The sequence below is a fragment of the Pteropus vampyrus genome, unplaced genomic scaffold, assembly GCF_000151845.1.
Source record: "Pteropus vampyrus isolate Shadow unplaced genomic scaffold, Pvam_2.0 Scaffold107, whole genome shotgun sequence".
NCBI classification, from domain to species: Eukaryota; Metazoa; Chordata; class Mammalia; order Chiroptera; family Pteropodidae; genus Pteropus; species Pteropus vampyrus.
The window spans coordinates 4,532,214-4,558,946 of NW_011888888.1; the positions used below are offsets into that span (position 1 = coordinate 4,532,214).

Sequence of the window (26,733 nt, forward strand, 5' to 3'; positions counted from 1 at the left end):
TTTTCTTTTCTTTTCTTTTCTTTTTTTTTTTTTTTCAGAACTGTGTCTATTCTAATTTATTTTTATTTAACAACATTTGGCAGTTTTTATTTTATAATCTGGTCACTTAATGGTATCAGGCACTTAATTTAATAAGATGAAAGCTTCAAAGAATATATAAACTGAAGGATTTAGAACATTTCTTAAACTTAGCATTTGCCAGGTCTAATCTGTATAATTTTAGAAGAAGTATTGAGTCATAATAGACAAAATGAAAAGGGTACTCTTGAAATGACAATGTCTTTGTTTATTTTCTTCTTTTTTTTAATTCCTAAGGAATCTCAGCTATTGGTCAAGTTATTGTGACATGATTAATGGTACAGGTAAGAGCATTTGTTTTGTAGCAATAATCACAATGAATCCACCTTTCTCTCCCCCACAAATCCACCACCACACCTACAAGATTCTCGAAGGTGGAGAATGTGTATTGACCTGTCTTTCTATCCCCACAACATAACTCAGTCTCTATTCTTATGTAGTCTTAGTAAATATCTGTTTAATGTGATAGGATTTCTGAAGATTAACTATTGAGAATTATTAGCCTTTCCTGAGTTACTAGGAAAAATGTTTTGCTTTGTAAAAACTTTACTTAATGAACTGTCTTCCTAGCAATAGAAGGGGTTAAAAAACTTAGAAAAATAGTTACTATTCACATCTTTTGTAAATACTGTACAAATAATAATTTAAAATTGAGAAAATTAAAAAAGGTCATTACAAAGGTAAATTATATTTCCAAGTGAGGTTTCAAGCTGAAGTAAAATTGGTAAAGTTGCAGGACAATGCCTTCTATTTTGCATAAGGTGGTCAGAATAAGAGAGAAAAGAAAAAACACAGTTAGATATTTACTAACCATTAAGAGTATGCAAAAATGGACATTCTGAATTAGAACTGGGAAAAAGATAGTACTATGAACTTAGATTTAGAGTATGGTTAGATCTGGCTTATTTTACTCCTTGAGGAAAAGCAAAGTATACATATGCCTATTAATTTAAGAATTAAAATTTTAAAGAATAATGAGAATCAAATATCATGAGATAATTTAAATCAGAGGTGAGTTTTCAACAACTAAGTAGAGGAAGAAGAATAATGTTTACAAAGTTGATGAAGCAACACTGTAGAAAAACAATAAAGATAAAGAAAGTGAAATACAAAGTTTTGCAAAAACTAAGGAAATACAAAGTTTTGCAAAAACTAAGGACTAAAAAGGAAACAGGGAACACCAAAACTATTGTTGAGTTTTTAATTTTGTTTTCACTCCCTTATAGAAAAAAAAAAAAAACAGCAAAAACACTGTTTGGTTTACTTTGTAGTGCTTTGAGCCACAGGGGTGGATGAAGAGAAGGAAGAAATTTGTTTCTAAGTAAAGCATTTCTGCAAATAAATTGTCAAGTGTCCCAATACTACTAACTCTAGTAATTGGATAAGCATGAAACTTTAGTCCTTAGATACAGAGAGAAATACACTGTGCTGGTCCTAAATACTAAAAGATTCTTAGTTTAAGAAAAAAAAATCATTAAACAATTCTGTCCAAAGTTGAGTAGAGAAATTTTAAAAGAGGAGGTAGAATATTCATTAATGACAATAATATAAATAGATGAGAAAACAGAAATTAAACAAACTAGGAACATAGATTGGACAGGGCAGGGGACTCTGACGTAATCTTTGTGAGATCCTTGGTAACAACACTAGGGAAAAGAGACTAATGAAACACAAAAGTTTCGATATGTTCTCATCACGATTTACAAATGCTTCTTCTAACTTCTCAATCAGTTCGAAGAGACATGGTAATTGTTAGTAAGATTATGATGTAACCATCAGTGATGTTTTAAATAATAAGTTTTAAAACTTTCACCATTTCCTTTTCCTTTTATGGTTAAGATGTTAGAAAGACAGTTGTAGGCAATGCCCACTCAGGGACCTCTGAGGAGGTTAAACTACTTTTTAATATCCAGTTCTCCCATTGCCAGGATCAAGTTCAGTAATCTGTTTCATTTCACTTATCACAAGAATATAAGTGAAAGTTAATAAGATTACAAGGTTGGAACACTTACCAGAATAACCTGAAATTCATAATTGAGGGATGGGTCTTACCCTTTTGAACAGAAGCATTCAGTAGTGGCTCATTTTGGTGATAAACATTTAAGAAGCAAGTGGAAGAGTTATTTAGTTACTTGTTTACATATCCAGTGTGTGCCATGGATCATAACCACAGCAGAAATTCAGTAAACTCAAAAAATGCCCTTTTAGTTTGATGGATGTGTTTTCAAATCATTTGCAAGGAATTTTGTTAAATGAGAGAAATTTAATAAATGATTAAAAAATATTAATCAGTCATTAGTGCAAATGTATGAATCACCATCAAAAGTAAGAACAATGCATATCTATAAGGAGTTCTGAATGAACATCACGGTAAGAAAAGTGCCACTCTATTATGTGTTTAAATGACAATATTTTGAAAAAAAAATAAATGACAATATATTGGATATATTGGGTTAAATAAACATATCTGTTTCTTTTTAGTTTTTAAATGTGGCTACTAGAGAATTTAAAATTACATACAAGTTGCATTATTATTTCTATTGACAATGCTGGAATAGAGATTTCTAGGTTTTTCTAGGACACACATTACATCTAATCTCTTGCCACTGGCTTAATTTTAAATAGATGCAGCCTCGTTTCCTCCTTTTGTTGAGAAGACACGGACACTACAATTCTTTTCCTCTGACATTTGCAGGTAAGACAAAAACACCAATGTATTTCTGTGAGTCAGAACTTTTTTCCCCAAGTAACCAAGAAATAAAACACACACCAAGAAGCTCATACTTAGTAATGTTATTTGAGAAAAATGAAATACACCTAGGGAAATTTTTCTTGATTAAAAATAAATACAATATGGTACTCATAATCTATTTATTAACTCTTTAAAAAATGGAAGAATATAGAAAGATATTTTGCATAATGCAAATAAATTTCTTCTTGTGAACTATTTTTCCTTTTTTTAACTAAACTGGTGGTACGTTAAATAATGGCCAAGTCTAGCCTCTATGCCCAGTTTTTCTAGAGATGTCCAGAGAAGATAATGTCACTGTCACAGAACTATGTCAATTAATGTGCTCTACTGCTACTATGGCATCTTTTCAAATTGATAGGGCCTAGTAGATACCACACAAGCATTGAAGCTCACACCAATAGGTTTGAATCCTAGCTAGGTTTGAATCCTAGCCCGGTTCGTAAAGGCTATGTGGTTGTGAGCAAATATTTAATATCTCTTCATCTTTTCCTTGTCTGTAAAATTGAAGAAAGCAGTAATTTTTTTCATATAGAGTTATCTGGAGATTGTCAGAAATATGTATGAGGATAAATGTGGTCAAATATATGGTGACAGAAGGAGGTTTGACTTTGGGTGTTGAACACACAAGGCAATATACAGATGTATTATTGAGTTATACACTTGAAACCTATATAATTTTATTAACCAATGTCACTCCAATACATTTAATTAAAATAAAAGGTAAAATTGTTTCTTTCAGTCAAACGATAAAACTATTAGAATTGTAAAATAAAATATGTATTGAACCTCAGCACATTGCCTAGGTAATGGTGGATATGGTGGTAAATGATGGAGGTGTAGTGTGTCTGTTTATCTCTCTTGCTCTCTTGCTCTCTATCTATATCTATATATCAAACCTTCACATGGACACACCCTGGCAAATAAGTGGCTTTTCTCTCCATGGCTAAGTTTTGAAAGGCATTTTATTTTTATTTGAACTGGGAACAAATAAAGAATTTGAGAGTCGTGTAAATGTTTAATCTATAGAGGAAATAAACTACGAAAACTGTACTTCATAAGCAAAAATTATTCTTACAAGCTTTTGAAAACAAAGGTAAGAATAGCTCATACTCAGATATTAAGTTCTGGTATGCCCTAAAAGTTTACAAGAACTTTTTTCCCAAAAATTAAACAAGAATTCTACTGAGAGTATATCAGATTTTTCTAAGTTAAAGAAAGAAAACAAGTTTAAAACTAAGAAAAAACTGATCTCCAGAATGTAATTGTTTCCTGGAATGAAGCTCTTTCTTCTCTGTGTTTAGGTCAATCTATGCTGTGTTTGGAGCCGAACATGATCTGAAAGGAATTCCTGTGTATAGGTTTATTCTTCCACCCAAGGCCTTTGCATCTCCATTTCAAAATCCAGACAACCATTGTTTCTGTGTAGACAGAGAGGTCTCAAATAATTGTACATTTTATGGTGTGCTAGATATTAGCAAATGCAAACAAGGTGAGGATAATAACTAGTAATTGGATATGTGGTCTGCAATTATTTTCTCCCATTCCTTAAGTACTCTTTTCATTTTTGATAGTTTCCTTTGCTATGCAAAATCATTGTTCTCCTTTGAGATTTAGAGTAAAACAGAATAATTCCCAGAATACTTTGAGCATCCCAACTATCCTTCTGCCATTTTTCTAGCTTTTTTCCCCCTTGAAAATAGTATGTTGCTGAAACAATAATTGACTTAAACAGAATTTAGAGTGTCTTATTTTGTTCACCTTCTTCATATTGGAATGAGTATGAAAAGGAAAGAAAAACCTCTTAATTATCAGTTCATAGATGTATTACTGCCTGAAACATGAATATTTATGGATGAAACTGTGTTCAGCAGTTAAACTTTACATATTAAAAATTAACGCCTAAGGAATGAACAACAGACACCAACTTACTAGGTTAATAGAATGATACAGAATTTTATATTTTATTATTATGTAATAGTGATCACATGTTATAATCATCTCTCACTCTCATCCCCCAAAATAAATGTTAAAACTCAACTGTGCATTTGTTTGATTTAGAATCTTTATTTTTAAGGAATTTTTTCTGAGTGGCATGTGAAATGAGGAAAATAATTTGTCTCCAATTATTTTCTTAAAACTTGTTTCTAGGAAAACCGGTGTTCATTTCACTTCCTCATTTTCTACATGCAAGTCCTGAAATTGCAGAAAATATTGAAGGCTTAAATCCAAATGAAGAAGAACATAGCACATACTTAGATGTTGAACCTGTAAGCAAATATACTATTGATCTAATTTGTTTAATATTGTTTTTTAAAACAATGAAGTCGAAAGAAAAAATAAATTCTCTCCTTGTCAATCGCATCATTGATCACATTTATTGAATCATGTTCTTGATGTATTACTTTTATTTCACTGAAAATTGCATTGTTTTTTTCCTATTGCTTATGGAATATCAAGGTAATTAAATTTAAATTTTAAGCATATAGAATTTTATAAGCCTTTTCAATGGTTCATAGTTCAGGAGTGCCAACAATTGAAATAATTCTATTTGTCTTAAAACAATTTGATATAAATTACTAGTTTATGCTTATTTTACACATAATCATAAGTTTTGTTTATATGGAGAGACACTATATATTATGAAGGACCAAAGGAGATTTTATGGGTGTATGTGAATTAGTGGCAAGATCTATTATACTTAGTGGCAAGAAAAATCTATAAAAATTCCTATACCACAACAGTTTTAATTTTTAAATTATCTCAAAAAAATGAAACACCAGACTTTTAGTAGTCATGTTTCAATTTAAATAATGATATGTTATATTATTAAACTGATAATACATGGATTCTGACTAAATATATATTTGACCATGCATAGTTCAGGAATTAAATTAACTGTATGAGCACTTATGTTTTAGTACTATCATTGTTATTGTTGATTCCCCAAATTTCTTTGGTAAATATCACAAATCTAACTAAAACCTTGACATTATGTTGGACAAAAAATATACAAGTGTGTGTATACATATGTATATGTATATATACCCACATGCATGTATACATATAATGTAATTATTGAGTTAAATATGCAATACATTTAATATGTCCCATTACAATTAATTATTTAATAAATTCCACAAATTTCAAGTTGAACAGTTTTACCTTAAGTTCTATATAACAATAAAAATAAAATTTGGATATTGTGTTTTAAAAATAAGTTAGTAATTATTTTAGTTTATTCTGTTTTTAGATAACTGGATTCACTTTACAATTTGCAAAACGGCTGCAGATCAACATATTGGTCAAGCCAGCGAAAAAAATTGAGTAAGTCTCTTGAACAAAGTTATTGTTACATGATTTTTAGTATTTTCTTGTAAGAATGTGAGTAAATCTATGAAAGTGGAAAGAATATAAAATTTCAACTTTCCTTTGGCTTAAATGTCATTAAATAATCTTTAAATGCTTATAACTTTTATTTGAGATTTAGAATTATATCTGGTGTTCATTGCAATAATACACATATTTTGGAGTGTTTTTAAGTATTTCATCGCATCTCTCATTTTACTAGCTCTCCAAATATTTCTATGACAACAGTTTTTAGAATTCATATTTTACTTTCTTGGGTAAAATTTGTTCAAAGGAAAAATTCATGCTTAGAAAAAGTCAATCTAATTAGAAATCTGTGTTAGAAAGTTTTTTAGAGTAAAAGATATCTAAGAAACAGCCATATTAAAATTTAAATGACTTATTACAGGGAATAAAAATCAAGGAACTTAACTGATTTGCAAGAGCAACTAATTTCTGGATATTTAATATACTAGTAATTACTAAAATTTCTGTTATATATGTGTATTAGTATAAATTTTCATAATTTTTTAAATGTGTATTACAGGACATTAAAGCATCTGAATCGGAACTATATTGTGCCTGTTCTTTGGCTTAATGAGGTTAGTGTTTTTATCTATTAGTCTTTAAAGCAGTAAACTTCTTTGTATATAAAAATGCTTTTGATGTTTCAAAACTAAATATGTATACATAATATTAGAAGTTGTATGTTTCTATTGCCCATATAGATGAGTTTATATATTATTAGTTATAGCTACTTGAATGAACCAAATCCCAGAAATATCAAATTGGTGTAACTTTCAGTGTTTTTCTTTTAGAAAGATAAAGTACTTCCCATCATTTTAGATCATTTTCAAAATGCATCTTTTAAATCTTTTTGTTGCTGTTGTAGTGCTTGTGTTGAAAAGTCATGCCTACTTCTAAGTCTAAATAATTCAAGACTTACTAATTTTAGTGCTAATAAAAGCCAACCAAGCTTATAAAAGCCAGGTTAGAGTATGGGTAGGCAGTCTGTCCTATTGCCTGACAAGATTTTTTAGTGTAAACCATGGGATGATTAGCCACAGAATTAGGAAATGCGTTGTGAATGCATTGTATAAGCCTTTAGAGGAAGCGAAACTGTTGACCCTTACCATTTTCCTTTGCCAGTGGGAAACATCCTTTGGAAAATTGTGGAAGATTTCAGTAAGACAGCTCTAAAGATCAATGGAGTCTAGTATACTGAAGAGTGCTAGATAATGTCTAAAGGAAGGATTGTATTTCATTCTTTATTCCATCTTGGCATTTATTGCCTTTTAACATGCAAATTGATTCCATTGGCTTGTCATATATAGATGACTATACAGGTGTTTGGAGAAAAGAGTGATACATAAGTAAAGGGTTTTAAGTATTTTGCTCCACTGATCTACACACAGAATGCTAATTATTAACTTACAGACCGGTACCATTGGTGATGAGAAAGCAGAAATGTTCAAAAATAAAGTGACTGGAAAAATAAACCTCCTTCGTCTGATAGAAACAGTCTTAATCAGTGTTGGTGTGGTGATGTTTGTTGCTTTTATGATTTCATACTGTGCATGCAGATCAAAGAAAACAAAATAAGTAAGTATATACCAAAAATATATAGAATGCTTCAGTAATATTAGTTTACATATTATTTTTTTACATGTTGTCAAAAAGGGGTTATAAATTAGGTTACAAATCTTTCTGGACATGTTAGCCAACTATCATTTATAATGTTTTCTTAAAGTTTTGAGGTGCTTAGTGTAAATAAAGACAAATGAAGATTGAATGAATAAGTAAATAAGGCCTATGAATATCAAGCAGATTATTACATCTTTTATTCTGGGAGGAATGGGATAAAAGATAAACTTGTCACCTTTGAAAAGTACATATATAGCTTTTGTGCAAAATTCTGAGTTTTCATTTCTTGATTATTTCTAGTTGATTTTAAAAATAAAAAATAAGTAACATATCTGACTAGGAAAAGCTACGTAAAATAAAATATGGTAGATATTTGGGGAGATTGAAATTTATAAAAGAAAATAAAATAAGTAAGCTAGAAATTAATAAGAGAACTAAAAGTGATAGATAAAATATGCTATTACAAAATAAACATGAAATAAAATGAAATTTAAAATGAAGATAATATTAATATAAAAACAAGTTTGCTGTATGTAGACTTGCTGACCATGCATTGTCCAAAATCAGGTTTGGACCATAGATGTTTAATGAGAAAGCCCAGATGAACAATTAAAATTCATGAGCTATAATTTGAATATAACAGTAGAAGAGAATTGGAGAAAATAATGTTCAACACAGTAAAACCAAATTACTCAGAGTTTAGAGAAAAAATCAGGTAAATATGGACGATTGAGTTTTAGCAAAATCATAGAGGTGGTTCAGGACTCTGTGTTTTAGATATTAGTGCCTGAGTCCCCCTGTACATAAACAGGAATGAATGCCTGATCCATTTTCCCTAAATAGAGCCTTTCTTTAATAATTATAAGTGCCATCGTTGTGGCCTGTGGGGGAGAATTCTCTGCCTCCCTGATAGTTTTCATCAGTTGTCCCTTCCCAGGCACCCCTCAAAAAATCTAAATAAAGCAATATATTTATTTGAAAACCACAACTTCAAAACAAAAAAGTCCAATCAGACTGTTGGTCCTAAGCTGTCTTATGTAGAAATTATAGAGCTGCCGCTGATAATTATTGAGCTTTTATTATGTACGAGATCATGCTAAATGTTTCATATCTAATATCTAATATCACATCTAATCCCTCATATAGTTTCATGAGTTTCCAAGAGCCAGGGATTCATCAATATCCATTCTATCTTAGATATATAGAATTTGAGTATTAGCTATTTTATTTTCCCACTGCTCTCTAATAAATAGTAACATTTCTTTTACTTTCCAGGCAGCAAATGAATCTTTACATTTATGTACCAGCAAAATCAGGACCTTTGTTAATACTGACCTACGAAATGAAGATATGCTTTGTTTTTACAAAACACATCTAATCTTACAGTTGAAGAAATGGTGGCACTATTTTTTTTTTTTTTTACATTAAGCAGCAGCACATTACTAAAGGATTATTAAGATGACATTTAAATCCATATTTGAACAAGAAACTGGAACCTTTTAAAATTCATCACGTACACGAATGAATTGATTTCAGTTTCTACAGATCTGACTCAAGCATGAACCAATTATTTTTATTTGGTACTGATTTACTAATTGGTTCCCTGGTGACAAATTCAGCAAAGGAGTAGATATGCTAAACAAATTCTGGACCCTGAACTCTTACCTTTCTCATCAATGGAAAACACTCCCACAGTGTGTGTTTACTTGCAACTGACTTAGGACTCTCAGTAGACAATCAACTATCTCGAAAGACATTTAACAACGGGAAATAAATCATTAGCCTTTGAGTCATTTATTACACATTACTTAAGTTTCTCTCTCTATGGAATTCTTTGTGCAGCAACAGCAAGCATTGTAATTATATTCTTAGTTTATAACAATATGAGCTTATATATATATCACTGATTAAGCAAATGGATATCATTTTCTGCACATTTTGACTTTCTGTTTGAGGACTTTGCCGTTTTCTACATTCTGCAGCTCTTCTGGAAATCTGAGTAGATTTTGATCTTTCTACTCATTTACTTACAACTTACGCTTCACAACTTCAGAATGCTGTGCTAATATTAAAAGATGTAAATGAGAATAAAGAATTATTGTATGAAAGTTTATAAAGAATAGAATATGCATTAATAGTTATTTGTTGTAATATTTCTTGCTTTCATAGTCACCTCAGAAAGACTGGTTTCAACCATTAAAAGATGTTCTTCCTTAAATTCCTGCACTTTGCTTAGTTCTTGTTGTGTTACAAAACATTTACCCTAATTTTCTGACTGAAATATTTTATTTGAATCCATATTTCTTTATGAATCCAAATTTCCTTCTGAAATATTCTGATTCAGTTGTGACTCTTCATCCTAGGCTAATTTTTTGAACCAATTGGGGGGGAAAAGCAAAAAGATATTTGGTTTCATTCTTTATAGCAGCATGACTTAAGTTCTAGACTGTGAAAGGAAGCACATTATTAGGTAATCCTGCCTTCTTTATAAGGAGGCACATTATTAGGTAATCCTGCCTTCTTTAGCAGGGATTCACTTATTCCTGAGAGCACTAGCCCTCCTTAAAAGCTTCTCATAGACAGAGAAGATGAACCACATTCTGTCTTGTGTTTTACATACAGAGGTTAATAGGACCATAGGAGTTTAGTAACTGGTTGGTTTGGATACTAAAATTAAGACTAACTTGGTATCCTCATGTTAGCAGCCAGGGTAAATACTGAAAACTCCAAACTAAGACACTACCAGTTTGGAAGAATCTTAAGAAAAATGAAGGTACTCCAAGCGTACTGATTTAGTGTCTTTCTATTTAATTGGGAGAGGAAAGAAAAAGTATCTAATAAAAGTATCTAATAAAAATAGATTCTAGAAATCCTCTTATGATAAGAGAAAAATTTACTTTGTTTACGTTAGGATATTCGTGGACATGTTGATCCAAGAGAATACAAAGGATATTTTTTTAAATTCTTGAACTAAGTAGTTCTGAGCTATGTAAAGTTGAAACTGTTCAAAAGAATTGAATGAGGAAATACGTATCTACATCTGGTAAGTTTTGTAGATCCAATCAATAACTCAGATTTAAAAAATCTTCATATAGAAATGCTTGTCATAGTATTTAGGTATCAAGAAAAAGATTTTTTTTTTTTACTTTAATCATTTGCTTTTTTTAAAAAAAGATTTCGACTTATGTATCTTTAGTATTATTTAACTAATACATTTATATTCTAATCTTTATCATTCTTCACCATTTTTTCTCTAAATTTTATAAAATATGTACATGAGGAAAGTTAATCCATACACTAAAATAAGTATATTATAAATACCCAGTAGGAAAAACAATTCTTTAAAGAATGGCACATATGTGCACTGAGGTAGGAATGGGGCACTTTTGAGAATGTATTAAATGTGTGACTTGTAGTTTTGCCACAGAGAAAGTGTATGGTGTTTAGAGAGGGTAAATGTTCGAATACTTATAATTGTATGTGGATGAATGTGTACACTTTATTCCACAGAAAAACTGCGCCATTTGACAGGGGCACATTTTTATTTCAAACTATGTTTAACCACCACAAAAACTCTAATTGTTGTTCATAACTTAAGTTTGAAAACCTATAGCATGTGCAAAGGGGTCAACATGTTACAGAGTCTGTGGCATCTGAAAATGGGTTAACGCTTATTGTTATGGACAGGTTCATGAAGAAGGACAATCTATATAGCTTTCAGTTCTCAAAAAAAGAAAAAGAAGTAAAGTGAGTATCATTTTAGGGAAAACAATGATTATGTCTGAAAATTCGCTCCGAACGTGCATGATATTTGTGTTTGGATTTATATGTGTGCAACAATCTATCAGTCTTTTAACCTGTTATCAATACCCGAGGTACACAATATCTTTTCAGCTAGAGTTTGTTTTAAGTGTGTTCTGACAATTCAGTTTTTCTGGTTGAAGTCTAATGGATTTGCAACACTGGCTATTCTCTCTTCACCTGCCTCTTCTGGCTTATCTATAATTCTAAATGGATTTTGAACACTAGATAATCACTGTTCATTTTGTTTTTCTGCTTATATCAACAGAATAACCTATAATTGATTTTCCTGATTTATTTACAGTGAGTTGAACTAATGAACTAAAATCAGTTGCTGTTTTATATTTGTATCAAATACACACTAGGATACTCTGCTTTTTCCTTTTGTGGCTCAGAAATAGCTTCTTTTTTAGGTATTTCTGAAAATATATGCATTTTATTGTGCTTCACACATGTGGCATTTTATTTATTTTGTATATATTTTAAATTTTTCAATTATAGTTGCCATTCAAAATTATATGTCTCAGGTATACAACAGAGATTAGACATTTACATAACTTATGAAATAATCATCCCAATAAACCTAGTATTCATCTGACACCATAATTATATTATTGACTATATTCCATATGCTACACTTTATATTCCATTACTATTTTTTAACTATCAACTTGTACTCTTTGGTCCTTTTCTCTTTTATACCAATCTACCCAACTCCCCTCCTATCTAGCAACCATCGAAATGTTCATAGAACTCTGTATAAGTTCATTTCTGTTTTGTTTGTTCATTTATTTTGTTCTATAGAGTCCACATACAAGTGAAATTGTATGGGATTTGTCTTTCTCTGACTTTCACTACTCAGGACAATATCCTCTAAGTTTATCCATGTCATTGCAGTTAGCAAGCTTTCATTTTTTATGGCTGAGTAATATTCCAGTGTGTGTGTGTGTGTGTGTGTGTGTGTGTGTGTGTGTGTGACCTCTTCTTTATCTATTCATCCATTAATGGACGAATTATTGGATTGCCTCTATATTTTGGCTATTGTAAATAATGCTGCAGTGAACATATAGATACACATGTCCCTTTAAAGTAGTGTTTGGGTTTCTTCAGATATATATCTAGAAGCGGTATTACCAGGTTCTTCTTTGATTCTTGTTTATTGCTTATTTTGAAGTATATTTTGTCTGGCATAAGTATTGATATCCCAGCCTTTTTTCATTTCTATTTTTAAGAAATATCTTTTTCCATCCCTTTACTTTTAGTCTGTATGTCTTTCAAACTGAAGTGAGTCTCTTGTAGGCAGCATATGTAAGGTTCTTGTTTTCTTATCTATTCAGCTACCTACCTTTTGATTGGAGTATTTAATACATTTACATTTAAATAATTATTGATAGAGTTGTAGTTATTGCTATTTATTATTTATATTTTTTCATCTTTTTTCTTTTTCTTAAAAAGGTCTCTAACATTTTCTTGTAATACTAGTTTGGTTGGTGATGAATTCCTTTAACTTTTTCTTGTCTGGGAAGCTCTTTATCTGTCTTTCCATTCTAAATGATAGCTTTGCTAGGTAAAGTGATCTTGGTTGTAGGTTCTTACTTTTCATTACTGTGACTATTTCATGTCAGTCCCTTATGGCCTACATACTTTCTATTGAGAAATTGTCTGTCTTATGGAAGCTCTCATGTAGGTAACTAACTGCTTTTGCTGCTTTTAAGATTTTCTTTTTGTCTTTAGTCTTTGGCATTTTAATTATGATGTGTCTTGGTGTGGGCCTCTCTTGGTTCATCTTGTTTGGGACTTTCTGTGCTTCCAGGGCTTGTATGTCTATTTCCTTCACCTGATTAGGAACGTTTTTAGTTATTATTTTTTCAAAAAGGTTTCCAATTCTCCTTATGGTACCCATATGATGTGAAGGTTTGTAAATTTGTATATTTGATGTTGTCCCAGAGACCCCTTAAATGATCCTCATATTTTTAGATTTTTTTTTTCTTATTGCTGTTCTAATTGGGTTTCTACTGCTACCTTATCTTCTAAATCTCTGATTTGATCCTCTGCTTCATTTAATCTACTGTTGATTCCCTCTAATGTATTCTTCATTTATGATTGGTTCTTTAAGTTTCTATGTCTTTGTTAAAGTTCTCACTTTAACAAATCTAAATCTCTGATTTGATCCTCTGCTTCATTTAATCTACTGTTGATTCCCTCTAATTTTTTTTTCATTTATGATTGGTTCTTTAAGTTTCTATGTCTTTGTTAAAGTTCTCACCGAGTACATCTATTCTTCCCCTAAATTCACTGAGCATTTTTATAATCAGTGTTTTGAACTCTACGTCTGATGCATTGCTTATCTCCATTTTGTTTAGTTCTTTTCCTAGAGCTTTGCTCTATTCTTTCTTTTGGGACATGTTTCTTTGTCTCTCCATTTTGACTGCCTCCTTGTGTTTGTTTCTATGTATTAAGTAGGGCTTCTATGGCTCTCAGTCTTAGCACAGTGGCCTTATATAGTAGGTGTCCTGTGGGGTCCAGTGATGCATTCTCCTTGGTCAAACGAGTTTGGTGTGTCAGGTGTATCCCTTTTATGGGTTGTGTGTGTGCACTCCTGTTGTAGTTGAGCCTTGGTTACTATTTGCACATCAATGGGAGGGATTGACCCTGCGAGGACTGGCTAGTGATGGGCTGACTCTATGAAGGAGGATTCACTTTGGCAGAGTTCTTGTACCTGCCCAGTCTGCCCTTTGGGCATGTCATCCTCAGATGTGGTCCTAGATGGTGTTTCTGCTCAGTCTGAAATCAGCACCTGGGCCTACCAGGAGGACCCACTGCAGGCTAAATTCAGCCGTGGCCCATACCCTACCTACCATACCCTACCTGGGGCCACCTGGCAAGAGTCACCAAGCAGTCCACAATTGGCCACCACTTGCATTGGGCTTGGAGGTTACTCAAGAGGTAAAGCTGGAAACCGAGGCCAGCTGCCACTAGTGCTGGGCTTGGGGATCCTCAGCCACAGATGTGGGGCATGCCAAGGCCAGATGATATTTGTTTAGGTTTTGTAAACTTTTGAGAGGTTTTAGGAAAGTCTCCAACATGAGACAAGACAGATTTGTATGAAAAAATCCTCTTGAAGTGGCTTGGATGGGCCTGCAAGTTGGGTGAGGCAGGGTCTCAGGGAATTACCAAGGTGGGGGAGGGGGATGACCAGTGTTAGCTATGCCAAGGAAGAGTCAGATATGGCAGCTACCTGAGTCTGCATGCGGGGAGAGGGGAGGTCTCAATAAAGAAACAACGGCTTCTGCCAGCACTTTTTCTGGCAGAAATCTGCCCCTCCAGCTCTTGTCCTGAAGCCAGACATTCAGTTCCTCCCTGTATGTCCCTGGTGCCTTTCTAGCTGCTACTCCAGCATTAGAGCTCAGAGTGAGTCCATCAGCGAGTAAGTTTGTATGCAGACCCCTTAAGAGGAATGTCTGTGATTCCAGCCATTCTCCCTTTCACTCAGCCACAGCCTTCACTGCTTTTCACAGCCTGAAGTTGAGGAGCCTTCTCTTCCCACACTGGAACCCTGTGCTAGGGAACCCATCGTGGGACTGGGACTCCTTGCTTCTCAACCACAGCCGAGGTATTCCTCCCAATTCTCAACTGCCACACACAGCCCGTTCCTTGTCTCTGCCCCTCCTACCAGTGTTGAGATAGCCTCTTCTGTATGCCTTCAGTTGCAGGACTTCTATTCAGCTAGACATTAGCTGACATCCAATGATGGCTGTTCTGTAGTTTAGTAGTCATTTTGATTCGATTGTGAGAGGAGGTAAGCACAGCATTTCCTACTCTGCCATCTTCTATCATATTCCATATTATATCAATACTGACTTAAAGTTAAATGAACTAAATTCGAGGTGAGGTTGGAAACATGATGAAGTGAGAGATGTTCCCAGATCTCTCCCCTTGGAACGACAATAAGCTGAACATCTAAAACTCAACAACAAAAAAAAAACACCCAAACTGCACACCAGCACATCTGAGTGTGGGATCTGCACATAAGAGTTACCACAGGATAGAACCATGAGACTATGTAATATTGAAGAAATTGACCAAATTCCTTTGGTAATCGAGTGCAAAAAGGCCCTGGGCTTAAACGTGGAACAGGTTGGTATCAGGTAAAATTAAGCCCAATGAAAGTTTTCCTTAGTTACTGCTACAGATTAATTTATGCTTTGAACAAACATTTATTGGGCAACTGGAGATAAAACCATGAACAAACAGATTGAAATCTTTGTCTCGAGGGAACTTAAATTCTAAAAGGGGAGACAAACAACAAATAAATAAGAAAAATAAAAACTAACTAACTAACTAAATAGATAAATGAACTAAATTCTCCAATCGAAATATATAGAGTGGCTGAATGTGTATATTAAAAAAAAAAGACATCTATATAGTGCCTATAAGAGACTCATTTCAGATATAAGATCACATAGACTAAAAATAAAGGGATGAAAAAAGATATTTTTTTCCAAATAGAAACCAAAAAAGAGCTAGGGTAGCAATACTTATATAAAAAATAGACTTTAAAACAAAGACTTTAATAAGAGACAATAAAGGACATTACATAATGATGAAAGAGTTGATCCGAGGATATAATATTTGTAAATATTTATGCACCCAACACAGAAAAAGTTAAGTGTATAAAGTAAATACCAGATCTACAGGGAGAAATAGTCACCATTACAATAACAGTAGGGCTCTTTAATTTCCCACTTGCGTCAAAGGATTGATCATGCAGACAGAAAATAAGGAAACATTGGTCATAGATGACAAGTTAGTCCAGATGGATTCAACAGTTGTATATAAAACAGTCCATCCAAAAGAAATAGGATACACTTTCAAGTGCACATGAACATTCTTCAGGATAAATCATACAGTGGGCTACAAAACAAGTTTTAATACATGTAAGATTGAAATCATATAAAGCATCTTTTTAAATCATAATTTCATGAAACTAAAAATTAACTATGAGAAGAAAACTGGAAAATTCACAAATATGTAGAGATTAAGCAACGTGTGACTAAACAACCAATTGGTCAGAGAAGAAATCAAACAGAAAATCAAAAAATACCTTGAGACAAATGAAAATGGAAACACAAATCTCCAAAATCTATGGGATGCAGCAAAAGAATTTCTAAGAGGGACTTTCAAAGTGATAAATGCCTACATCAAGAAACAAGAAAAATCTTAAATAAACAACCTACATTTATATCTCAAGGAACTAGAAAAATGAAGCCCCAAATTGGTAGGAGAAAGAAAATAACAAAGACCAGAGCTAAAATAAAGAAAAAAGAGATTAAAAAGGCAATAGAAAAAAATCAATAAAATAGAGTTGAATCTTTGAAAAGATAAACAAAATTGACAAACCTTTAGCTAGACATCAAGACAAAAAGAGGACTCAAATAATATTAGAAATGAAAGAGGAGACATTGCAACTGATACTACAGAAATACAAAGGATCATAAGAGACTACTATGAACAAATACACATCACTGAATTTGACAACCTAGAAGAAATGAATAAATTCCTAGAAACCATTAAACCTACCCAGACTAAATCATGAAGAAATAGAAAATCTGAACAGACCAATTACTAGTAAGGAGATTGAATCAGTAATAAAAAACTTCTCACCGAACAAAAGTCCAGGACCCGACGACTTCATTGGTGAATTCTATCAAGCAGTCAAAGATCGATTACTGCCAATTCTTTTCAAATTCTTCCAAAAAATAGAAAGAAACACTCTAAACTCATTTTACAAGGCCAGTATTACACTGATATTAACACCAGACAAAGATACCACAGGAAATAAAAACATAGATTAATAACCCTGCTGAACAGATGCAAAAATCCTCAACAAAGTAACAAAATATTAACAAATTGAATTCAACAATACATTAAAATAATCCCATTACATTGGCATCAAAAAGAATAAAATACCCAAGAATAAATTTAACCAAAAAGGTGAAAGACTTGTATACTGAATACTATAAGACATTAATAAAAGAAACTGAAGTTGACACAAATAAATGGAAAGATATTTCATACTCATGGATAGAAAGAATTCATATTGAAAAATATTCATACTACCCAAAGCCATCTACAGATTCAATGTAATCCTTACCAAATTCCAATTGCACTTTTCACAGTAATACAGCCAACAGTCCTAAAATGTGTATGAAATCACAAAAGATCCTGGATAGCCAAAACAGTTTTGAGAAAGAAGAACAAACTAGAGGCATCGTGAGCTCAGATTATAAACGATATTACAAAGCTATAGTAATGAAAACACTATGGTATTGTCACAAAAACAGACACATAGATCAATGGAAGAGAATAGAGAGCCCAGAAATAAGCCCATGCATTTATGGTCAATTAATTTATGACATAGGATCTAAGACTATACAGTGGGGAAAGGATAGTCTCTTCAATATATTTATTATGCTGGGAAAACTGGCCTGCTGCATGCAAAAGAATAAAACTGGACCATTATCCTATATCATACACAAAAATTAACTCAAATGAATTAAAGACTTGAAAGTAAGACTTGAAACTACAAAAGTTCTAGAAGAAAATAGGCAGTAAGCTTCTTGACATTAATCTAGGTGATGATTTTTTGGATTTTACACAAAAAGAAAAGGGAGTAAAAGCAAAAAGGAGACTATATCAAACTAAAAAGCTTTTGCACAGCAAAAGAAACCATCAACAAAATGAAAAAGCAACCTACTGAATGAGAGAAAATATTTGCAAGTCCTGTATCTGATTATGGATTAATTTACATAAAGAACTATGTAACTCAATAGCAAAAAACCCCACAAAATCTAATTTAAAAATATGGGCAAAAGATCTGAATAGACATTTTCCAAAGAAGACATTCAGTTGGTCAACAAGTACATGAAAAAATGCTCAACATTATTAATCGTCAGAGAAATGCGAATCAAAACCACAATGAGATATCATCTCACACCTTTTAGAAGGGCTATTATCAAAAAGACAAGAAATAATGGTTGTTGGTGAGAATTTGGAGAAAAGAGAACCCTTGTGCACTGTTGGTATGAATGTAAGATGTTGTAGCCACTTTGAAAAAGAGTATAGTGGTTCTTCAAAACATTAAAAATAGAACTACTGTATAATTGACAATTCCATTTCTTGATATTTATTTGAAGAAAAGGAAAACACCATGTGGAAGAGATATCTGTACCTGCCATGTTCATTGCAGCATTATTTACAATAGCTTAGCTATAGAAACAATCTAAGTGTCCTTATGAATGGATAAAAAAATGTGATACACACATGTACATACATACATTTACATACACATATACATACATACACAGAGTGGAATATTATTCAGCTACAAAAAAGAATGAAATCTTGTTATTTGCAACAACATGATGGACCTTGAGGGCATTATGCTAAGTGAAATAAGTCAGACAGAGGAAAATACTAGATGATTTCACTTATATGTGGAATCAAAAAACAAAACAAACTAAGCTCATAGACATAGAGAACAGATTGGTGGTTGCCAGAGAGACAGTTCAGGATTTAGCCAAATGGGTGAGGAGAGTCAAAAGTTACCAACTTCCAGTTATAAAATAAATACGTCAGGGGGATATAATGTACAACATGGTGACTATAGTTAATAATACTGTATCGCATACTTGAAAGTTGCTAACAGAATAGATCTTCAAATTTCTCATAACAAGAAAAATAATTTTTATAACTATATACAGTAATGAATGTTAACTAGATTAATTTTGGTGATCATTTCATAATATATACAAATAGCAAATATTTATGTGGTATTCCTGAAACTAATATAATGTTATATATCAATTATATCTCAATTAGAAAAAGAATATTAATCTATGCTAATAAGAGAAACAAATAACAAGAATAAATGAAACAGTGTGGAAGGGAGTAGCTCGTGTGACATGTTAGGTATAAAGTAAAACATTTGTTGGAAATAGGAAGGGGAAAAATTACTAAGTACACATGAGTCATTAAATGTGTATAATGCCTTACACTTATGTGAAGCATAAAATATCCCATTTGTCTCCTGTTGGTAACATGCAGAAAAAAAACAAGCACAAAAACCATGGCTGTCCCTCAGTGCTGGTTTTCTACAGCTGTGGCCATAATTGCCCGTGTCTCTCCAATACAACAATGCTAGATTTTGACACCAAGAACCTTTGTATTTTAGACTCCCTTGCTCAAATTTCAACTTTAGTCTTAATATACTCACCATCAACAGGAAAGGCTGATGTAACAGAAAGAGCCACAGGACACACGACTAGTAAGTAACTCAGGATTAAGGTATAACGTGGCTTCCAAACTGTTTGCACTCTGTCCTGAGTTTGTAAACCTATCCCATCTCTTTCTCCTAACTTCTCACTATATATTTTGAATTGATTAATAAACTATGTTATTCAATTAACCAAAGTTCTTTGAGATTTTCTAAGACCTCTGAGATAAGCCAGGTAGTACTTGAAGGATATTATTGCATCATGGTAATTTTCTACACAACACTGTAGTTTCTATATCGGAATCAAAAACAAAAAGTTTATTTGTTTAGAGTAATTCAGCATATAAAAGAAGACAGGCTTGCTAAATAAACAGGAAATTATAACTAACACATGCAGTATAAGTCCAGATGGCAAATAAATTTCTTTTAGCAACTATTAGATTGTAGTTGCCTGAAATTATTTGGTTGAGAAAGACTTGAACTGGTTTATAAAGACAGACGGGTTCAAGAAGAAAACGTTACGAGAGAAAATCCCTGGATCTCTAGGGGAAGAGAGAGTTCCTAAAGGTAACTATGAAATGGGCAAGTCAAAGTGTTGGTTTAACCACTGATGCTGTTAAATGGGATAAACATTTATGGTCCACTAGTTTCACTCACTGTCATGTTTTAGAAATATTTACAAACAAAATCTCTGAAAGTTCAGTGTATATTAATAGCAACATTTGCTGCTAAACATTAAAGCTACATGTTTGACGTGGTTTTATAGACATGCTGAATAAGATGTTTACCATTGATGAAATGTACTTAATATATTGAAACAGGAATCAGCAAACTTACAGGCAGGACAGACTTGAGTTTTAGTTCATTTTCTACAGCTGCCTGCCTTTGTGAGACTGATCAATTAAATATTTCTGTTCCGCCGTTTACTCATTGGCAAACAGTGACAACAACACCTGCTTTAAAGGCCTCAAAGAGCTAGTGTGAATATAAAATGAAATTTTATGTGATGATTTAAATTTTAAAATATTCTCTGCATGTTTTTATCTCCATTTATTTTTATATAGATTCAATCATTCTCTCAATGAGTATTTTTTAAATCCTCTTTCCTATGACATATATGATATACATTAAACATATTTTAAAACATTTGCATTTCCACATAACTCTGTTCTTCTAAAACTCACTGACCCATAGGAATGATCTGAGTAAGAGTATGGAAGGAAGAGTTAGGTATAAAAATAGAGAAAGAGTGTAAATAAAAAAAATAGTAGTTTTTACTGTTATTAAGTCAAGCTTTAGTATAGTGACAAAGAATTTTATAGCTGAGAAGGATTTTAACCTCATTATGGAGGAATAAATCGAAATTCAGGAAAAAAAAGATAATCGTCTTAGGTCACATAACATGTTAGTAGTCCAGAACTAGGTTGTATAAAACTTAGAGAGGACATAAAAATCACTAATTTGATAAAAAATAATTTGCAATGAAGCCCACTTGATCGTGGTGTATAATCTTTTTAATATGTTGCTATATTCGGTTCACTAGTATCTTATTTAGGATTTTTGCATTTCTGTGTTTATGAGAGATATTGGTGTATAGTTTTCTTTTTTACCAGGTTTTGGTATCAGAGTAATAGTGGCCACAACAAAGTAGAGAATTATCCGAATGGGAAAATATATTTGCAAGCAACACCTCCAACAAGGGCCTAATATCCAAGATATACAAAGAACTCATACAACTCAATAACAACAAAAAACCAAATGATCCAATCAAAAAATAGGCTGAGGATTTGAAGAGACACTTCTCTCTAGAGGACATACAAATGGCCAACAAATACATGAAAAGATGCTCAACATCGCTAGCTATTAGAGAAATGCAAATCAAAACCACATTGAGATACCATCTCACACATGTTAGAATAGCTATTATCAACAGGACAAGTAATAACAAATGTTGGAAAGAATGCAGAGAAAAAGGAACCCTCATATACTGCTGACGGGACTGCAAATTGGTACACCCACTATGGAAAACAGTAAGGAGGTTCCTCAAAAAACTAAGAATTGATCCAGCAAGAATATGATCCAGCAATCCCTCTACTGAGTATTTATCCCAAAGACTTAAAAACCCATATCTAAAAAGATATCTGCACACCGATATTCATAGCAGCATTATTCACAGTGCCCAGGACATTGAAGCAACCAAAGTGCCCCATGATAGATGATTGGCTACAGAAGCTGTGGTACATATATACAATGAAATATTAGCCATAAGAAGAGTTGAAATACTGCTCTTTGAGACAACATGGATGGACCTCGAGATAATCATGCTAAGCAAAATAAGCTAGACAGAAAAAGTTGAAAATCACATGATATCACTTATATGTGGGATATAAACCTCAAAGCAAGAAATGAGCAGGACAAACAAACAGAGACTCATGGACGTGGAACATAGAGTAGTGGTTACCAGAGGATTATAGACGAGTGGTTACTGATGGGGTGGGGGAGGAGGGGGAGGTAGATGGGGCAAAAGGGGTCAAATATGGGGTTTAGGGGGAGGGTGAAGTGGGTAAAGGGGATCAAATATACGGTAGCTGGAGGAAACTGACTTTGAGTGGTAAACACACAATAGAATACACAAATATCAAATGATAATGTACACCCGAAAATTATATAATTGTATTAACCAATGTTACTCAATAAACTTAATTAAAAATTATAGGATAAATAAACTACAGTTATTTGCATGGATGAGGTTGGTAAACCAAAAATGAGAATAAAATGTAAGTTGTGATTACCAAAAAGAAAAAAAGAATAATCATAATCTGCACAAAAATAGTGCTTTAAAAGTGTAGGGTAGTATACGGCCAGGCTACCCTGAATAAGCCCCATCCTGCCTGATCTCAGAAGCTAAGCAGGGTTGGAGCTGGTTAGTACTTGGATGGGAGACCACCTAGGATGACCAGGTGCTGTGGGCGTAAATTCAAACAAACAAACAAACAAATAAATAGGTAACTAAATAAGGGGTTGTAAGCTGAGAAGGTCCTTGCAATCTATGAAGCCAACCAAGTGTTGCCTTGCTTAAAAAAAAAAAAAAATTAGAAAAAAAGCGTAGGGTAAGATAAAACAGAAACAAATAGGATAACCAACTAAGGGGAATGTCTTAATTTTTACATGCAGTTTATCAAAAGTCCACTAGATGGCAGACAAAACTTAATGTTTATAGTGGTTGTGAAGAGGAAGAAAAATGGACAAGCAACCTTATGAACGACTGGGCCTCTGCATAGTGGTTAGACATTTATATAACTTATGAAATGATCCCCCAATAAGTCTAGTATCCACCTGGCACTATACATAGTTATTACAATATTATTGTCTATATTCCCTATTCTGTACTTTATATCCCCGTTACCGTTTTGTTACTACCAATTTGTTCTTCTTAATCCCTTCACCTTTTTCACTCAGCCCTCTAACTTTCCTTCCATCAGGCAACCATCAATTTGTTTCCTGTATCTATGAGTTTGTTTCTGTTTTGTTTATTAATTTATTTTGTTTTTTAGATTCCACATATAAGTGAGATCATAGGTATTTGCCTTTCTCTGTCTGATTTATTTCACTTAGCATAATACCCTCTAGGTCCATCCATATTGTCACGAATGGTAAGATTTCATTCTTTTTTATGGCTGAGTAATATTATATATATGTACCCCCCCATCTTTATCCAATTATCCATTGATAATTGGATAGGTTGCTTCTATATCTCGGCTATTGTAAATATTGCTACAATGAATATTGGGGTGCACATATCTTTTTGAGTTAGTGTTTTGGATCTCTTTGTATAAATATCTAGAAGTGGAATTGCTGGGTTATAAGGTAGCTCTATTTTTAATTTTTTAAGGAAATTCCATATGTTTTTCACAGTAGCTGCACCAATTTGCAATCCCATCAATAGTGCACGAGGATTTCCTTTTTCCACATCCTTGCCAGTACTTGTTTGTTGATTTTTTTGATGACAGTTATTCTGACAGTTGTGAGGTGATATCTCATTGTGGTTTTAATATTGTATTTCTCTGATGATTAATGATATTGAGCATCTTTTCATATGTCTATTAGCCATCCTCATGTGCTGTTTGGAAAAATAGATGCCTAACTACTATGCTGTATATCTGAAACTAATATAAAATACTGAATGTCAATTGTAATTAAATTTTTTTTAAAAAAATTAAAAAGGGGGGAGGTGAAAAGGAGCAAGAAATTCAAATTTACTGTTATAAAATAAATAGACATGGTGATTTAATGTACAGAATAGGGAATATAGTCAATAATGTTATAATGTTGTACCGTGTCAAATGGTTACTAGACTTATCATGATGATCACTTCTTTAAGTATAAAAATATTGAATAACTATGGCATACACCTGAAACTAATATTATTAAACATTAGCTATATTTTATCAAAAAAAATTTTAAAGAAATATAAAAAAAGACTGGGCTGACTTTGACATGTTTAATAAATTTATTAATGTAATCCCTATCACTAATATGTAGAGACATACTTCATATGAAACTCTAGTCTCATGTGAAACTCACTAGTTTAACACTGAATCAATGGCATGGCTATACATAGAAAGGTATTTGGTATAGTGGAAATAAAAAGAGGCTTGGGTCCCAGCCCTAGTTTAAACACTAAATTAAAAAATTATATTGAGTAAGTTATCTAACTTTTTTTGAATCTCATATTTTCACCCATAAGTTGCAATAACAAATAATAAAGTGCTACCTAAATTAGAGGGTTGTGGATTGTATGAAAAATTGTTTTGCTATAAAGCATTACATAAGTGTTGATTACTGTTATTAATTCCAAGCCTTTTCTCCTTCTTTTTTGACTGAGATTATGTGAGATTATTCTTCACATCAGGCTCCACTTAACTAATCCTCCCCCTCCTACCGTTCTGGTAATCACCCTCAGAGCCCTTGGGCTTCAGGAATCATCAGTTTTCACTGATTCTGGATGGTGTCCGTATTTGGCTCCCAGACTTTTTTGGATATTTGCAAGTTTCTCTACTCCAGGTAAAACATCCTACTGGTTCTACTACTGTGTATCACAAGGACTTTTGTTCCCTCCATGGGTTAAAGCCCTCACTTGGCTCTCATGAGAGAAATATAGAAAAATTCTTCAGTCACACTGCTAGAGTCACTTAATTTTCAAACCTATGGGACAGAAGCCAGATAGCGTCATACTTGTCTCCTCACATTTCCCTTTGCTTTCTAGAATTCTTTCAATAGAGGTCTTGGTTCTCTCCTAATACTGTCAAAACTCCAGTAATTCAGACCTAGCAATAGCTTCAACTTCCTCTATATTCCCAAGAAGGGCATAGATTCATAATTCCAAACCATATCCCAACAATAAAGCTTAGTTTAAGATTCAAATGAGTTACGATAGTCTGAGGTTACATGAAATGTGACTCAAAGCTCTAACTATAGCAGCAGCACATGAAGACATACTATTCCATCAATGCGACAGAGGAATAGACTATGACTTGTTAGATTTGTATCTGGTTAGCACAATAGGCTATAAAATATTCCCCAACAAAGGCAGTGACCAAGTCTTATTATTGGAGAGTGTGGTCCAAGTGCATTCATCAGAGAGTGATCCAACCACTCTATGCAGATGTAATGGGAGTCTATGAACAATCTGTAAAAATTCTAAGTAATAAATGAAGAATTACAAATAACAAAACATTTGTCAGCCACGTACCAGCAGGTGTATTCTATTATGAAAACTTTTCCTCTGTCCCTTTAATAATTAATAATTTTTACAATAAAATGTAAACTCCCCAACTGTTAGTGTTATTATTAAGATATGCTTGTCCTCTTTTATGAAGGAGGTAAAGTTGATCCACTGTGATTTCTCTCTAGTAATATGCCAATCTCAATTTTCAGTAGTGTCCCTATATTTAAGCTTTTCTTTCTTTCCTACCCATTAGATCCTACCTTCCAGACTTGCATTTACACTGAGTGATAGATACCTCATAAGTTCAGAGTAAGTTAAATACTCTTTCCAAAGCTTTTCACATTTCAAAAGAAGTAGAACAGAACAAATCAGGAAGAATGGTTGATACTTTAACTGATTTCTAAGGCCCCTTAGAAAATCCTTCCTGTGGTTTTCTACCATCTTTTATTGGTCTACATAAATTACATTTCTGTCCTTTGTTACTAGAGACAAATGACTAGACAGAGTTGCAACCAACTGAAAGATTATATTTGGAATGATTTGAATTGAAATGGACTATATGAGTATGCGAAATTGACTTTAAATCACCCAGAAGAACATCTCAAAGACGTATAAGCGGTCAGCCTCCACAACAAAAGCAAGTGGGGTATAAATAAAGGTCCATGTGACTTCCGACTGGACACAGAGTCCCATGCAAATTAGCATATTTTATATAGAAAAAACACACAATGCTTTTAATTGAAAACTACTAAGTTGAAAGTCGTAAAGACAGATCATCCAAAATACAAGTGCTAATATATTATTAAACAGCTTTTCATTTGAGTGACTCCAGAATAAGTGGAATTATTTACACAAACTGAGCAACATGAAGGAGAGAAGATAGTATATATATGTAAACATAGATTAATAACCTATTACAATGCTAATTATCAAGCTCAAGTTATGAAAATACTTCCGGCATATTAGTGAATATCTGTAGCAGAGTCTAAATTAGTGTACAATAACTTCTAGTAAGTGCCAACCTTGGCATATTCTAATCATATCTCTTAAAGGTGTCGGATGGAGACTGAGGGGCAACTGTCATCCTGCCACGTTTTACTTAAGCACCTA

The 26,733-nt window shown here is 32.8% G+C and overlaps 1 protein-coding gene across 3 annotated transcripts in view; it reads left to right on the top strand.

Annotated features, from left to right (window-relative positions):
- CD36 (CD36 molecule) overlaps positions 1–9,982 on the top strand; it is a 39,661-nt gene extending 29,679 nt beyond the window's left edge. For 2 of the 3 annotated variants that reach the window (XM_011365222.1, XM_011365224.1), the window contains 8 exons: positions 316–362; positions 2,704–2,773; positions 4,132–4,319; positions 4,979–5,097; positions 6,081–6,154; positions 6,723–6,777; positions 7,613–7,777; positions 9,095–9,982. In XM_011365222.1, coding sequence (XP_011363524.1) covers positions 316–362; positions 2,704–2,773; positions 4,132–4,319; positions 4,979–5,097; positions 6,081–6,154; positions 6,723–6,777; positions 7,613–7,777 — 718 coding nt within the window. In that variant the 3' untranslated portion in view covers positions 9,095–9,982. Of the gene's footprint in view, positions 1–315; positions 363–2,703; positions 2,774–4,131; positions 4,320–4,978; positions 5,098–6,080; positions 6,155–6,722; positions 6,778–7,612; positions 7,796–9,094 lie in introns of those variants that run through there. The other variant, XM_011365223.1, reaches the window with a different exon arrangement.
- Positions 9,983–26,733: the final 16,751 nt, after the last annotated feature.